Source organism: Pararge aegeria, chromosome 17, assembly GCF_905163445.1.
Source record: "Pararge aegeria chromosome 17, ilParAegt1.1, whole genome shotgun sequence".
Lineage (NCBI taxonomy): Eukaryota > Metazoa > Arthropoda > Insecta > Lepidoptera > Nymphalidae > Pararge > Pararge aegeria.
Window position 1 is genome coordinate 11,664,909 of NC_053196.1, and position 18,156 is coordinate 11,683,064.

At 35.3% G+C, this 18,156-nt stretch overlaps 1 protein-coding gene across 1 annotated transcript in view; it reads left to right on the forward strand.

The window, feature by feature from the left end:
• The first annotated feature begins 983 nt into the window (after window positions 1-983).
• The window catches only part of LOC120630939 (protein lozenge-like), an 82,473-nt gene continuing 65,300 nt past the window's right edge, over window positions 984-18,156 (forward strand). The window contains exons 1-2 of the mRNA XM_039900304.1: window positions 984-2,075; window positions 15,372-15,611. Of these exons, the coding sequence (XP_039756238.1) occupies window positions 1,964-2,075; window positions 15,372-15,611 (352 nt within the window). The 5' untranslated portion in view covers window positions 984-1,963. The remainder of the gene's footprint in view (window positions 2,076-15,371; window positions 15,612-18,156) is intronic.

Here is an 18,156-nt window from a genome sequence, read left to right on the forward strand (position 1 = left end):
TAGCAATTTATTTTGTGTCATTTACGTAATTCATTTTCTCATATCACTCCAATAATTTGTACGTATTATTAGTACGTCCGATTTATTTCACTAAATATAAAACCAAAATAGGTGATTGAAATGAAATAAAAATACGCGAACACCAATCGTAGAGAAGAACAAAAAGGAAGGTACAATAGAAGGGTTTATCGGTTAAAACCTCTTTCTACAAAGCAACCTACAGAAGGACATGTGTGTCTATTTCACGTAAATATACTTATACTTGTTTGTCATAAATAAGCCAAAGATAATGCTCACTCAGAGTTATCCCAAAATCTCTGCACAGTAAGCCTAAACCTATAATCTGGAAGGTAGTTTTCTTCAAAGCTAAGAAAGATTTTACATCTTTCTTAATTTGAATTTTATACAGTTTGGAATCCGCTAATTAAGTTATTAAATATAATTCAAATTATTCTTACGGGGATTGCATAAGTTAAAGTAATAGTTTAACATATTCATTCGTAGGTTCATCTCCAAATGTCTATTACTTATTGTTGCTTTTTTGTAATCATTAGGTGAACCAGATTTTTAATAAGTATAAAGTAATAGAAAGGGTCATTTGTAGCACCATCTCAATGTATGTATATAATATGAAACTTCTTCGGATCTAAGAAGCTTGGAACTCAGAAGAATCAAGCCTATATACACGTCTCACTCAGCTAGCGGAGAAAAAGCGAGATAGGTATAAAATATCGTATCAAAATGAAAAACAGCATTATATTATTTCCCTTTCAACAATGAAACTAAACAAAAATGTTTGATAACGTAAAACTTTCGCGCGTTCCGCTCGCACGCGTAAACAATTGCATGTACACGAGTGAGAGGCGAGATGAACATTTTCCCGGCAAATGAAGCGTGGCCAGACCGCAGATTGACCGCAGGGAATGGAGGCAGCGAGTGACAGAATGGCGGCGGCTCAGTAGTAGAGAGGCACGCGGACGGCAACCACGCGCGCAGCCTCCGACGTTTACGTGACTCATCTCATGACGGAATAACGACGTGCGACGTACGTACGTGGTAAATACCTGTGACCGGCGCGGGACTTACGCTCGACTTTATTTGCAAAAAATATAACACTCGATTAGGAAACCGGCGCTGACGCAACGCGCGGGGAAAAATATTATATACGCTCAGCTGATATTGACAGTACGTAGATAAGTTGATATTTTAATATTACGCGCGCTTATCAGAACTTTTGAAGCGGCTATTCGGATGATAGAAGATATTTTGGACTATTCCGCTCGAACCTTCAGTGACTCATATAAAATGACGAAAGTTAAGTTGAAATATTCAAGGCCCGGCCCGATTCCTGCTAGTATACGTAAATGTTGAGTTAAGGAAAAAGTTATGTAAACGTTCGTGATTATTTATGTCGTTGAAACGTATGTGAGTGAACTTGTGTGTTAATTTACGGACTGTAGAACTGTTAAAATATTAATACAGCTACTAATGAAAACCGAAGATCTCTATTTTAAACAACCAAAAATATTCTTGTATCTAAGTGTAAATATAAAACCAAACAATTAATCAAAAAGGTACAACTCTACAGTGAACAATAACACGGAAAATAATCTTGGATTGGTGCCAAAAGTTGTTTTAAGGAGGTGTTCCTAACAATAAGTTACTCATCGGTTTAAAGGTCGTACGCAAAGAGCTACGGCGAAAGTATCAACATTTGCATACCAAACATATTCTTGCCAATCAACCGACGAATATCTTCAGCTAGTATCAAAACCTTTAACCTTTACTATCAACTCAAAATAAATAAAGTCAAATCTAGAAAACTCCATCCAATCTAAAGTGACCAAAGAAAAATTTCCAGCGAAAACAACAATTATACTCAAAGAAGCAGTCACACTTTTTAAAGCAATAACAAACGTAGTGCAAGAGCGACCGGTAGAAGTGTGTGATGCTGTATTGAAGGATGCACTTGCCCTATGAGTCGAGGGGCCGTCGGCGCCGAGAAATGGCCGATCTTGAGCCCTGGTGGCTGCATTCCATTATCGAGGAGACGAAGAGCGAACATCCTGATCTTGGTAAGTATCTTACTTTGTAACGAGGGATACGTGTTTCCCGCATTCTAATAACCAATCCTTTGATCTATATATTAATACGAGAAGCAAAAACTTTTTTTTTTACCCCTTTTTACGAAAACTGTGTGGACAGAGGAGTATAAAATCCCACAGATATTAATATTATAAAAAGGTAACGTTTGAGAGTTTGTGACGTTGTAAGGGATAATCTTTGGATCTACTGAACCGATTTTCAAAATTTTTGCACCAATAGAAAGCTACATTATTGTAGAGTGTCATAGGCTATATATTACTGAAAAGAACTTTTCGTGGCAGTCGGAATTACAAAGTAAGTTGGAGAAAAAGCGCTTTCTTACAAACTCTGCCTTAATGATGAGAGTTATGTGATTAAGTTTCATAGAAAAGTTCTAGAGCTTGATAATGCCTATAAAAAGCCCGCGATAGCATATGTATAGCTATTATAGTATATATAGAGCAGGAGTGCAGAAGTTTTTTTTAATTATGCATAAAATTACATTAAATCTATAAAAAACAATACACACACTACCATTTATTTGACAGTCATGCAAATATACTCTTTTTTTCAGGAGTGACATAGACAAATTAACAATTTAGCCTTAGCGCGAGATTATAGAATGGTTAACAAAGTAGAAATATATAATAATAATATAATATAATAATAATAATATACAGCTTCCTTTCCATCCAGAAATACCTATAGAAATAGTATAACTGAGAAATACATGGTGCTTATTTTTCACACAGCTATTTTCGAATTTAGTATATGAGACAGATGTAGCAATTTTAACTGAATTTACTGGAAGATATTATGATATAACTCTACCATAATCAAGCAAGTTGCCAACTAAATAATGAGAAACGTTAATATCTATTTGTAATTATTTATTGGAACGCTACGCTCAAAACTATAGGGCTAAGATGCGCATTTCGATATAATTATGTCTACACGTTATCTCATAGAGATAGAAAGAGAAATCGGAAGATATAACAGGTCTAAGAAGGAGCCCATAACGAACTACCGGATTTTATTGTTATTACCAGGAACTCACAGTGTCAATAGTTTTTCATCGTACATATACGTCAGCTACTTGAAGTAGTTTATGGAGACAAAAAATCTTAATAGATACTATATTTATTTGTATAAATCATTCATAACAAACTATTACGATCCGCGATAAATACAACAATGTATTTAATTATTTAAATCAAATTTTCCAAATCAATCAAATTCAAATGAGCCCAGCGTAAAAACCCACAACAGAATTTTGGGTTTTACATATATTAAGATTATGGCCTATTAAAAAATTTAAGTAGATACAAAAATAGATTTGTAGTGTCTACATAATAATATTATGATTGTGCTATGTATACTTTTACAAAAACTTAAAAGTAACTCTACTAGTATATGTCTCTAGTATATGAATTATATATAATTATTAAATTTGGTTATTGCACTATCCCGTTTTATGTAATATGTTTCTTCAACCAAAGGTTGTCTGGAGGAGATCGCTTCAAGTGATAGAGTCGCCTTTGCGCATATATTTTGTACTATCGTTTGTTAGGTTAACCTAGCTTTCTATTTGTATGTGCAATAAATACTTCTTCTTTTTATTATGTTTATACTGTACGTATTAGAGTTGAGTTGGTGAACGAAATAAACAAACATATAAGTATGAAAATTTTGATGAGTCTTCAAAATGATGAAGGGCTGTATTTGTACACGTAGACAAACAAGAATGCTTAATCATAACCCTTTGTTGGTTTTTATCATCTGCGGAGGAATCCGTTCCTTCTTCCGCGAATAACACTCACGTCTGTTATGAAAATCAAAGTCATTGGTAACTTTCATTAATAAGATATACATATATATTTTCCAATAGAGAACAAAATTTTCCAATCTAATTTCCCATTGACAAACAAAATTTGAACTATGCGCTTCGGTAAAAACCCGGAACCTTCGACGGAACTGGGCTTCACGTTTTCCATAAATAAAGAACTTGTTCTATTACTGTACGGTACTTCTACAAATAGCCAATCGCATTACAAATGTATAAAATAATAAAGTTATTCTACTAACAGATCTCCTAGCTTAAAAATAACTTGTCATGCTTACTTCTAAAAGTATGGGTTCAATAGAACTTGATTATTTAATACTACATTGGTGAGGTCAAGTTGACAATTATCATCGGAAGTAATAACTTAATTTATTTGTATGATCTTTCTACCTATTGTCAGCGAGATTGACTGCGGCTCCTCTGCATTAGTTTTCCTGGGCTAAAAAACATCATAAGTTGCGTCACAAGGAACAAACATAGATCTTCTCTATCTCTTTTAAAAAAGATAGTGTGGCTTTATCTTTAATTTTAGTATATATAAAATAATTTACATAAATTAGTTTTTTTGCTGGTATCAGTAATTCGGTCGCTCGTTTCACTTTTTGTGATTTAAATCACCATACTTTACGTGCGTTAAAAAGATTTGCTCTAAAAGCGACATTTTTGACACCATTGGTTGCCTGAAAGAGATCGCTATGTAGCGATAAGGCCGCCCAATTGTAATAAAAATAATAATAATAATAATAATTGTCTTTATTGTGTCTCATTTACAACGGATTATTTTGATCTGGAACGGTAACAACTGTATTAGTTTAAAACTGTGTTACAAGTATTAACGCCTCCGGGTTTGCTTAAATACAAAAAGACTAAAACAAAGAAAAATTAAAAAAATTGCAACTAAAACAGTACAATTTACAATTTTATAATGTACGTGTTCGTGTATGCGGACGTGTGCGACAGTGTGTTTGTGTTTGTGTATGTATGTGTTGTGTGTGCTGTAAGTGTATGTGAGTGTGGCTTGTTTTTGAGTATGTTTTGCAAGCAAGATCTGCAAAGTTAGTGCGTTTAATTTGAAGTGACGACATTTTCCGTATCAGTATAGGACAGCGTCTTAAGCCACTTGGTAGGATATTATTTACAATTTCTGTGATTCATCGGGTATATATTTAAAAAGTAATTTATTTTGTTATACAATATTGGACTAGCATAATAGAAATGCCTTCTCGCAAGTTTGGTTCTACAGGATTTGATCTGGCAAACTTTGTGCGACCTTCTTTTATTTAGAAGTGTGTCAGGATCAAAATGTAATAGTTTATGCTTTCGTATTATAACTTGGAGAATGTACATTTGTCTGACGGCTAAGACATCACATTTTTCATATAACTCAAGCGATGGAAAAAGGATTGGCTTCCCCAGCATTAATTTTATTTATTACTTTTTTACTTTTGGTGGTGTACAATAAAAGTATACATTTCATTCCTTTTTTATTTAGTTTAAGCAAAAAAAAGCGTCTCTTTTTAATTTCACTACTAGATAGCCCTTGATTGCAATCTCACCTGTTGCTAAGTGATGATGCGAAATAAGATGGTAGCAGTCTAGCCTATTCGGGGTATGGCAGGTATGTTTAACCCAAAGTACTAATCGGTAAAAGCGGTGAAAGCCCAGTGGGCAGGACTTTGACTTCACTTTCGGGAGGCTCAGTTCGAATACCAGCACGCACCGCTGACTTGTCTAAGTTATGTGCATGTTAAGCAATCAAAATACCACTTGCTTCAATGGTGAACGAAAGCATCGTGAGGAATATGCATGCCTGAGAGTTCTCCATAATGTTCTCAAAGATGTGTGAAGTCCACCAATCCGCGCTGGGCAAGCATGGTGGACCACTGTCTTAACGCCTTCTCAATTTGGAAGGAGACACGTGCCCTGTATTGTCTTGGTACTGGGTTAATATGATGACTAATCGGTCTCTCGTAACGGAACGCTAAATGGGAGTAAGACGGTCACTAGCCACAACTTAAGTAAATCTCACAAGAACGTTGAATGAGAGTTTTAAATGAAAATGAAATGAAATGAAATGAAATGAAATTTATTCGCTGAATATGAGCTTACATAGGGTCTTATTATAATATAACATTCCTCCATATTCTACTATTAAGCATGCGAAATGTAAAATGCACAACAAGAACAATCATTACACATGTCTGCATAATCTTGTTGAGCAAGCATTGAAAAGTTATTTATTAAATTATACAGGTAATATTAATGTTATCATAATAATGTCAAAATAATATCATTTTTAATTCAGATACTCGGATATTGCATAGAAACACTTTGTACACAGCCAACAATGCGCCAGATTTTTCTTAAAAAAACGCGTAGGTTGATTTTTGAGACCTGCATCTAATTTATTGTATATTTTAACGCACATTGCAAAGGGGGATTTTGCGGTTTGTTTTAATTTATATTTATTGTTGCACAGCCGAATTTTATTTCTCCTTTTAAAATGGCTTACGTTCGAGAAAGTTTTAAAATACTCCAGGTGGCGATGAACGAAGACTGATATTTCGTAGATATACAGACACGGCAGAGTAAGGAGATTGTGTTTTTGAAATATTGGTCTACAGGAATCCGTTGGGTCTATAAGAAATATGCTTCTTATACACTTTTTTTGTGCCACAAACAATTTGTTTATATGCACTGAGTTCCCCCATATAACAATACCGTAGCGCAGGACAGACATGACATAACCGTGATAAGCCACTAGTGCTGCATCAAGCGATACTGTACGCCTAAGACGACGCAAGGGATATACAAATTTATTAACTATTTACAATGTCAATTTGTTCGTTATTATAGATGATATTTAATTTTGTACTATGTCCTCTATTAGTTTTAAATTGCATACACGTTGTTTTTTTTATATTTACACTTAAATTATTGCTTTCTAACCAATAAATAGTTTCAGTTAATGATTTGTTTACTTCCGATTCATGTGTCTGCTTGTCATCACATGGAATAATTATAGTGGTATCGTCAGCGAAAAGTATTGATGGGTGCGATAAGTTTACTGGGAGATCGTTTATATATAACAGAAATAATAGTGGGCCCAAAATGCTGCCCTGGGGAACGCCATACCTATTATTTTCATAATCAGACTCATACAGATTAATGTTTTCACCAATTTGCTTTTGAATTATTGTTTTTTGCATTCTATTGTCTAAATAAGATTTAAGCCATTGATGCAGCTGTCCGCGTATTCCGTAATGCTCTAATTTATTTAATAATTTTTCATGATTGACTAAATCAAACGCTTTGGACATGTCAAGAAAGAGAATTGTTACAGATTTTCCCTTGTCAACTGAATCTAGTATCATTTTAACTAGCTCAAACATCGCAGTTGTGGTAGATTTATTTTTTCTAAATCCGTGCTGAGCGTTATTGATGATATTAAAACGTTCAACCAAATTATTAATTCTATTACAAATAACTTTTTCATAAATTTTCGATAGAACGGAAATTAAAGCAATTGGTCTATAGTTGTTGGCTTCCTCTTTTTTCCCTTTTTTATATAGCGGCTTTATAATTGACAGCTTCAGTCTGTCGGGAAAGATACCTTGTTCTATTGATAAATTGATAACATGAGTCAATGGGTTAGACAAGAATAAAGACGAACATTTTAGTAAATGCGTGTTTAATTCGTCATATCCAGTTGAGTTGGTATTTTTTAAATTCATAATTATTTTCCTTACTTCGAAGCAATCAGTAGGGCTGCAATAAATATTATTTGAGTTATTGTTCGTAATTTTTGTTGTATTTTTAAAGTTTTTATTTAGTTTGTTGGATGTCATTATGTAATGTTTATTTAGTAAGTTACATATTTCTTTGGGATTAGTTATTTTTTTTCCATTGTCTATTAAGTATTTAATAGTCTGTTGTTGATTGTTATGTCCTATTTTTTTTTTAATGATATTCCAGGTTGCACTACATACATTTCTTGCTTTGTCTAAGTATTTTTTATTACACTCACGTTGTCGGTAATATACACATCGACGCAGAACTACGGAATATTTTCTATAATTTTGCTTCTTATTATTGTTCTTACAAGACTCAAAATACAACAAACGTTTGTTTTTAAAACTTACTTTAAGACCTCTGGTTATCCATTTTGTAACATTTATCTTTTTTTTAATTAATACTTTAGTTTTAGTTTCCACCTTTTTTGTTTTTTTTTTTTTATTTATACAACTTTATTGCGTAATAAAGGAAACACACACAGGAACATTTACATTAACATAAATGACATGCAAAAGGCGGCCTTATTACTAAAAGTGATCTCTTCCAGGCTACCTAAACTAATGGAATAAGGCAATGAGAGACGGGAAATCGCAATTCTGTATAAAAAAAAAATATAATATACATAAATAATGAAATAAAATAATAAATGTTATAATATAATATATATTAAAATATATGCAAATACACATACATATACATATTATAATATTAGCATGTTTATAGTGACAAATAATTAAGTAAGTGAATAAGTAGTAATTTTTCTTGTTTTTATTTAATCTGTTTTTATAGAAATACACATGCTGTGTAAATTTCCAGTCTTTACCTTTCACGGTACATGAGATATAGCCTGCTGAACACTTGGCACCCTTCAGGGTCAAAGAACTACGAGTACTATACAATTAGAAAATTTGTGGGGACGGTGTAAAACCACTCATGGTAATGAGATCATTCAATGCAAGTTAATGAGGTCACAGGTAGAGCCACCATACCTATGTGTGTACCTAACTACATCTCCCAGCTTTTGTTAAGCCGAAAATGCGGAATGCAACAAACAAAAAACTATTGTTGTTATGTTGATTTTTAACTCTCCCGCGTTTGAAGCTTTATATGGCTTAAAAAGCTGAAACTTTATTCGTAGAAAATCACATTGAAAAGAGGATCTACAGTAATGTACTTAGTATCGATTGTTCAATGAATATATTCATTGAGAAATCCATACTAATATCATTTTTGTGAATTTGTTTCTTTGCATGTTACTTATTTTCCGCTTAATTTGCACTGATTTTTATGTATCCTGGAGATGGACAGACAATACTTTAAGCCTAATCAGATTGAAAAAACGCGGAAATTTGATATCTTCGTATCCCATAACTAACTCTTACTCTGAACCCATTTCCAGCCCGGGGTCCGGGTCACAGGTCTCCCACAATGAGAAGGGGTTAAGGCCGTAGTCCACCACGCTGGCCCACTGCAGATTGGTGGACTCTATACACTTTTGAGAACATTATGGAGAACTCTCAGGCATGCAGGTTTCCTCACCATGTTTTCCTTCACCATTGAAGCAAGTGATATTTTAATTGCTTAAAATTTAGCTTAGTTAATGAGAATGACAATTAACACAAAGAAAGGCGATCCTCTTGATTGGTAACTAGAAAAAAATCTTAGATATTGGTACGACGTGTAAAAATGATAGAAATAAATAAGAAAATCTCCTTTTAATATATGTATTATTTGTAAAACTTATTTTCTTGTGTAATATCAAAATAATCGCATTTTACTGAAGACTTACGTTTTGTTTTTGTAAAAGCTCGGTAAAAGCAGCACCGACCTTAAATATAATAATATAACGAGTAACTTCGACTACTTTTATTTTAGAAAAAGTTACTATTATTTTTAAATAAAAAAAAAGTTCGTAAAAGAAATCTGATTCAAATAGGATAGTATGGTTCAAGGCTATTTAATTTCATTTTTGGCCCTTACTAACCGAGAAAACGAACTAAAAGCGCGGCCTATAGGAAATAATTACATCGCTTTGTAAGTAAATATTTCATAAACAAACTTTCATCCATGAATGCAAGGAGATTTTACGGTGGGTTAGGTTATTTAGAAGTGCTAGGAACCTTCACATTAGATGTCACGGACAAACGCTGGTATACAAATAAATTGCTAGAATTAAAAAATAATTTATTCTGAGCTAATCAAATTGATGCGTCGCTTTCTACGAAGATTGGTGTAATGACAGGAGAGACATCCCTTTACGGAGTCAACCGCACTAACCCGCAGTTTGCGGCACATAATTCGAGTATGCCTTCGCTTCCGTAAATAGAGAAACCACAGTTACACTATTAATGTTTTTTCTTTTCACGCCCGACCCGCTACTCGGTGATTTTTTAACAAATTCAACGGTTGAAACTCTTTAACCACATCCTAAAATTGCTTATGGTTTTTTAGAATACCTATAACCACACCTACATCTTTAAATACTACAGCATAGCCTTTTGCCCGCAGCCACCACGATATGCCTTTTTGCATACGTTTTGGATATCTGATATATATTATCTGTCTCACAACTTGGCCATGTTGTGACGGCAGATCGAAATTCAAAAAATTCGAAATTCAAAACTTATTTCAAGTAGGCCTAATATAAAAGCACTTTTGAAACGTCAAGTCTGACGTAGATTAGAATACAGTAGTCACCACGTCGTGCAAGGCGACTAAGGGATTATAAAGGAGAGCGGGCAACAGTCCTTTGTGCTACTACTACCATCTACTGCGATCACAAACCCGTCTGTCTGTCTTGACATTTTAGGCCAAGCTTCTCATTGCGAGAACCCTTTAGTCTAACAGTGGACTGTAATAGACTGTTACTAACTGTCTGTTAGAACTGTGATCCAACCCATTAATAGAATTAAAAGCTACCTAACCTTCGTGTTGTTTCTTTGTTTTTTTTTAATAATTGCTTAAGTAAATGAAATAACTACTTGCCTAAGAAAATTGTAAAAGTAGAGCTGAAGTTATGATTATGTTCCCTTTATGATCCAATTAATAAGCTCTATCGTAAATATTACTAGATTTAGGAGTTTTTGGGAGTAATAATAATTTTTCCAATAAAGTGTTATTTTATTGCACGCAGAGTATTCAATTACACACTGAAAATGCCTCTGCGTTTAGACAACTAGTAAGGAGAAAATCCAGGTTTTTCCTAATTTAAAATTGTTTTCCTCATGCCTAATTTACACATTTTGGAAATCTGCTCGCCTATCTATACGTACGTAAATTCTATAATTAGAGACACGGTAATGAGAACTACAGCAGACATTTTAGTTGGAAGAGGATAAAACAATGAAATAATAATAAGTGTACGTGGATTTAGGATTTCAGGGTTTGTGGTTCATTTTGTGGCCGACTTGAATAAGTCCTGAGGTTAAACGTCGCTGACCGCCGACGATAATTAGATCGGTGGCCATTAATATTCTGCCATTGATGCTTTCCTTCCACATCATCGATAGTGTTATAAGTGCGGTAGATTTTGGTTTTTTAATGACCACACTTGCATACTGTTGTGAACAGAAGCTGCCAAAAAAATATTAAGTTACTATTAATTTGGATATCTTTCGGTTTTACTTACCGCGGTATGTTTTAGGATTTATCTGGGGAAGGCAACACTGTAAGATTTTTATTAACTAAATTAAAAATTCACTCTAATCTTAAATCGCAGATTGAATATAGTATACCTATACTCTTCACTGTCGTTACAGATGGTTCTTCTAACTTTGTTTTGATTTGAAAATTTTGTTGATAACTGACATCGGGCGATCGAATAATAAAAGAATTGCATACCGCCATGGGTACTTATATATAAATGCGAAAATGTGTTTTAGGTTGTTTGTTTATGTGAATTTAGGCCCGTGGATAAGTTGCATATTCGAGAAATAAGTTTGGGCTATCAAATAATAAAAGAATGCCATAGGTATCTACTAATACATCAATTATGCGAAAATGTGTGTTAGTTTGTTGATGTGAAATTGGGCACGTGGATAAGTTGCATATTGGAGAAATGACTTCGGGCGATCAAATAATAAAATAATGCCACATGTACTAATGATTAAATTATGCGATAATGTGTGCTAGTTTGCTTATGTGAAATTGGCCACGTGGATATGTTGCATATTGGAGAAATGACTTCGGGCGATCGAATAATAAAATAATTCCATACTGCCATGGGTACATTTTCATTTCCATACATAAATGCGAAAATGTGAAATCAGGCACTTCAGTTGCATATTAGAGAAAGACATTTATTCCCGGATTTTTTTAATTCCCAGTTGGCAACTCTGCGATCCAAATGATGCGATCGGACGCAGTGATTAAAGATTATTTAATATCTTAACGTGAATCAACATTTGTCTTTCATTTGTTTATCAACAAACTCATATATTTTTTTTATAATCGAACGGTTTGGAGTTAGTTGGTCTTAACATAACGTGGTATATACAACGATGTTGGGAAAAAGATAACTATTGGATAGAAAAAGGCGTTACTTTGCGGAATTCCATTAAATATTATGAAAATTAAACTTAATTTGCTATACTCTGCGAAAAACAGGAGAATCTGTATGGTGCAATTTATAATTTCTTCAATCCTTATACTCCACACCAAACAGATCTTCGTTAATGTACCCTCTACCCACGTTTCACTCCGAAACCGGAGCATCCTCAGGAGATGTTGACTTTACAATTAATAATTGCTAAGTCCAAAAAAAATTAAAGATAACTGTAAAAACTGATAAAATAATGGAACATTTTTACACACAACACAATATAAATTTATATCCTCATCAGCCAAAAACTTTTAATTGCCCTACAAATTGTAAACGTGACCCTACTCTGATAGGTTTATATTATTTGCTTGTATTTAACTAAACGTGTACAGTTTTCCTCAATTAATCTCCTTTTTACGGTATTTCCAATTAACTGTATTCCATGCGTATGATAACTACAATTGTTATAAGCTCCTGGATGTAATTAATTTATGAACTTCACTTGTACCTATTGCGTAAATAATATACCAGCTGCTCCCCGCGGTATCACACACGACGTGACGTACTGTTATATTGGATACGCTGATACTACACTCATAGACGTAAACATACGTCCCGCTACATACATTTTTCACTATCTCCTAAACTATGTCACTAAATAAGATGCTCTGAACAAGATTTATCTACATAAGATTGTTTTGATAGTAAAATGATTATTTTTTCTAAGGATTTATATTCCCTATATAAAAATGAGAGTTTTAAAGCAATTTTAATTTTTAAAAAATACAACAAAAAATGCTTATTTATAAGAGAAAGGTCGGTATCTTGTAATGCTGTCTTTTTTTAGATCCGCTAATAACCAATATTTTTATGGCACATATTTGCGTATGACGAATAATTTATTGAGTTTGAGCGGAGGAAGAAGCACGCTAACGCATTTTATTCTGCCTTATCTCTATCTAATTTACAAATACTATGATTACAGGCTAAAACCTTATTATTACTGAAACCAAAAAGGCTATGTTACCTCTGGAGACATAAGCTCGATTAGTTGGTCGAGCATTTTAACATACAGAACTCTAAAGGCGACATCTGGAAACTTGAAAACGGCAAAATAATATTTTAATTAATAAACGGGTTATATTTGAACTTAGACTTTTGGTTTTACTCCTCTAAGGCGTCGAGCACCGAGAATTTAAGCTGGCCTATTTAGGCTGAATGTTACTTGCATAATTTAGATTATTTGCCTCCCCAAACTCCCTAACTAAGTACCGCTAAAGCCATAAAAATGTCTATGCCTGTGTAACAAACAGTGTCTGTGGCAGTATAACGTTGAGGAGTTTTCTGGTTTTGAGATTCAATTTGAGAAACTTCTGAGCTGATTTCTTCTTGCTTTTTGGTGACAGGAGGGTTGTGATTTTAGCTGTCTCTGTGTGTTCGTGTGTTTGTGTGTTTGTGTATCATTATAACTATGGCTGAAACTTGCAAATGTACGGTTTACTTTTTCTCCTCAAATTCCTTACCTACAGGTGACACCACAACCTTGTATGTCTATCGCTGTACAGCGCGTTAACAAGTTTTCATGGTACTAACTTGATGCTGATGTTTTCTAGCTTTTTCCGACAAGATGGTTGTGATTTTAGTAGTCTCTGTTTGTTTGTGCATCTTTATAATTATGGGTAAAGGGCTAGTTGGAACTTACAAGACTTTTTACTCCCCGAATTTTAAGCCTGCCAGTGAAGCCACACCAGTGTCTGTAACTGTATAGCGTGTCAAAGAGTTGTCCGGTTTGAATTATGAGCAGATTTGCTTATGTTTATTTTTCCGGCTACAAAAGTACTGTGATTCAAGTAGTCTATTTTTGGCGTTTGCGAGCCTTAAAACTTCGGCTAAAGGCTACATGGGTAATGTAGTCGCCTTTCCGAATCCCATACCTTTCGATGAAACCAAATGTATGTAGCTTTGCACGCATCATTGAGTTCTCCGGTTTTGCATATTGAGCAGATTTTGATCTTTATTTCGGCTTAAATATATGATTTCAGCAGACCTGCTTAGTATATCTGTTTATTTTTATAAAACTGGGTAAATGGTTACTTGCAAAATGCACGACCTACTATGTTTCGCTCCCCCAATTCCTTAGCTACCTGTGAAGCCACAACAGTGTCTGCAGCTGCATAGCGTGTTCATGAATTCTCTGGTTTTGATTTTTGATCAGTTTTTTCAAGTTTTTATCCTATTTCAAAAGTGTTTTGATTATAGTAGTGTTTTTTTCTGTGTCAAGAAAATACAAATGTACTTTCAAGAACACCATCATGGATATTTCGAAAGAAATTGACTTGGCTAAGAAAACAACTAACCGCATATCTGCGTTGGTGTTTTATTTTAAATCTGTATATTGTATATCGAAGCGGTGATAACCTAGTTGGTAAGGCTTCGGTCTCCTTTCGGGAGGAGAAATCTCCATAATGCTCTCAAGGACGTCTGAAGTCTTCCAACCACTTGGCCAGCGTAATGGACTACGGCCTTAAATTCTTCTCACTCTGGGACCGTACCCTGTAGTGTATTATCATCATCATCAACCTATTAGTAATATTTGTTTCACTAGCAGTTGCCCTCATTCTTCGTCCGCCTTTATGACAGTTGTTTACAAATCCTTTAGGAAAAGTTTTCCTGGGATAAAAAGTGATTTTAACTCGCTCTATACCGAAAATGAAGTTGATTGGCTGCTTAGTTAGAGCGGGAACGAAGGACAAACAAACAAACCATTTCGCATTCATAATATTAGTTAGTATTAAGAACATACAGAATCCGTGTAGATCCGACTAATCTTGAAGCATCAAAAATCACTCCACTGCACACTAATAGTTTCTCGAACAGGTGGTTAATCACTTCATTCATGTATCAGTTGACAGTTCTTCGATGCTCCAAACGTTTAACATAAAATGAGGATAATGGGAAAAGTTTGTGAGCAACATTCCGTGGGTGTGAAGTGAGAAGTGATAGTGACAATACACTGCATGCAATAATGGCTGAATAAGGATTCTGTATGTTCTAATTTCAGTGGTATTACCCATAAATATAAATAAGAACATAATTTGTTGTCAACAGTGCGAACCGGCAGCCCTGACTACATGTGCTCCGCGCTACCACACCACTGGCGCTCGAATAAAACCTTGCCCGGGGGCTTCAAGGTTGTAGCCCTGGGCGAAGTGATAGATGGTACGCAGGTCACCGTGCGCGCGGGGAATGACGAGAACTGTTCTGCGGAACTGAGGAATAATACTGCATTAATGAAGAACGGTATCGCCAAGTTTAATGACTTGAGGTTCGTCGGGAGAAGCGGTAGAGGTAAGCGAATTATTTACTTAGGGTAACAATATGCACGGGAGCTAAGGTGATGCGCTCAACCGTACCAATAGGGAAGATCTTCAAGCGGGTGATTATGCTCTGGTGCCGAAGTCCAACCATTCATCTTTGGAAGTTGTTTGTCGTGAATTTTCATCAACACTTCGTTAGCGCGATGCAGGATCTTTGTAGCGCCATCTAGTTCGGTAATGTGGAGACCGCTACAAATAGTATGAAACAATGGCCTCTAGTTTCCAGTAGCCCTACTATTCCCGTCCACGGTACACAAAGAGTACAGGGAGTGGGTGGATTAGGAAGGCTGAGGACCGGGTATGGTGGCGCTTTTTGGTGAAGGCCTATGTTCAGCAGTGGACGTTCGCAGGCATTAATGATGACAGATAAGATTACAGTTGGATGTCGTACGAGGCATATAACCTAACTTGTATATGATTCTTGCCACAAGGCGTGTAATGTTGTCATATTTCTTAATTTTGGGTATTGATCTAAGGTTTAAAAAAAAAACTGTCAAGTGTCAGTTACAGTTTACGATTTCCCAAACATAAAGCACTGTCATTTCGGTGTTCTTACTTTAGATGGCACCTGAACGAGTTGGTGAAAAGTTTTTTCTTTACGCAGCAACCAAATGATTTCCGGTCCGGAGTTGTCCGATATGTGTTTCGTAAGTTTAGTAAAAACGGGCATCCGCATTGGTATCGTATTATTATAATTTAGTGTAACAACCAGAAACTCAATTGGAATTCGCACAAGTAGATTCGGACATCACTAAAATCCATAAGCTCGCTATTAGATTGTGGCTGTAAATCATGGCGGAAGCCCGAGCTAGATTAACCAATTATTAAGCTCTAGTGAGTTAGCATAACGTCTGTACATGAGATTTAGAGATTTTATTACCTAATGTCCATAGACCAAGTGGCGTAACGAGGTTGAGTAGGTGCGGCTGATATCAGTTACAAAATAGTGATGGCCTATTGTATATTACTTCTGCCTTCCTGCAATTATGCCAACCGCATTAAAACTGCAAATAATAGTAGAGATTTTTGGGACAGAGTTCGCCCTGGCAAGTCCTACCGCCAAGCTTATTTCTGCCTCCAAGCAGCATTGTTTTGGTCTGAAGGGTGTGGTTGCCGGTGTAATAACAGACACATGAACAGTGGCGTGCACAGGGTCTTTGACCAGGGTATGCATAAAGAAGGAAGATGGCATAAAATGGGAAAGTCCTTCGCCTTTATGAGAAAGAAAAATTTTTTTGGGTAGGCAGTGCTTTTATGCATGTATGAAGTGCACGCCACTGCATATGAAGCCTTAATACCTACACCTCAGACTGATGATCACAGGGCAGCTTGATGTAGAACGTGTTCCTTGCATGCGAGGTATTTCATGTTTATAGGCGATGGTATTCCACTTACCTACCATCAGGTTTTTGACGACCTCCCTGGCGCAACGGTGAGTGATGTGAATTTAAGTAGGAGGTCCCAGGTTTGATTCCCGGCAGAGGCAATTTGGGAATTTATAATTTCTGAATTTTCTCCGGTCAGCAAGGCTAGCACAGGCAGGAGACAAAAATTATATCCACTGATTATATCCCCTGACAGGGGATATTCCCGTACACCCTATCAGGTTAGCCCGCTACTATTAGATAGCATCATCAAATACTACCAGGTGAGATTGCAGACAAGGGCTAACTTGTAGTGGAATAAAAAAAACAAACCTCTGCTTGGTCAGTCGACATTTTCTATATAAAAACAGCAATTTTCAAGTAGTGTGTAGTTCTAATACAAATGCAGTCAGAGTTTTCTACTGGTGAAGTCATTTCTACTCCATCTATAATGTTCCAATACGATGCTGTTCAGCATCAGCTCAGGGTTTCAATCTAGCGCGCCCCGAGAATTATGTAAAACGTTGGATAAAATTGTACTCAATCGCAAACCGACTTTAAAATCTCGGGAAATGTGTACAATATAAATGAAACTCCATGTCAAAATGTTCTTGTACGTTCGGCACTTTCAGGCGAAAGGAAAAAGTTGTAAAGCTGCTAAACGATAATGCGATTAAAGTCATTAGTGTCTAAACGGCATAAACAAAATAATCGTTTGCGGTTAGAAATAGGCATTATGTAAATCACGAATGTGAAAACTTGCATTTGTCGCATCGCGGCCCTCACGACTATGAATACTAATAATTAATCCTTACTGCACTTATCTATCTGTAGCTTTATCTAAAAATATAACTAAAATCACTTATTTTGTTTGTTTGTTGGAACGCGCTAATCTCCGAAACTACAAGTCTGATTTGAAATATTTTTTTTGCATTCAATAGCACTTTTTGAGGAAGGTATTGGGCTATTTAATAAACACATATCTCAGGAAATGAGCTAGCGAAATTATAGCGCGGGCAAGTGACACTTTGGGTCGGGGTATGTTGTGTAGAATAGCGAGCGAAAGTTTGTATGAGAAACTTATTAGAAGTTGCACGCGGACGAAATCACGACAAGGGCCTAGTTAATAATAATGTAATATCTATTAGGTAT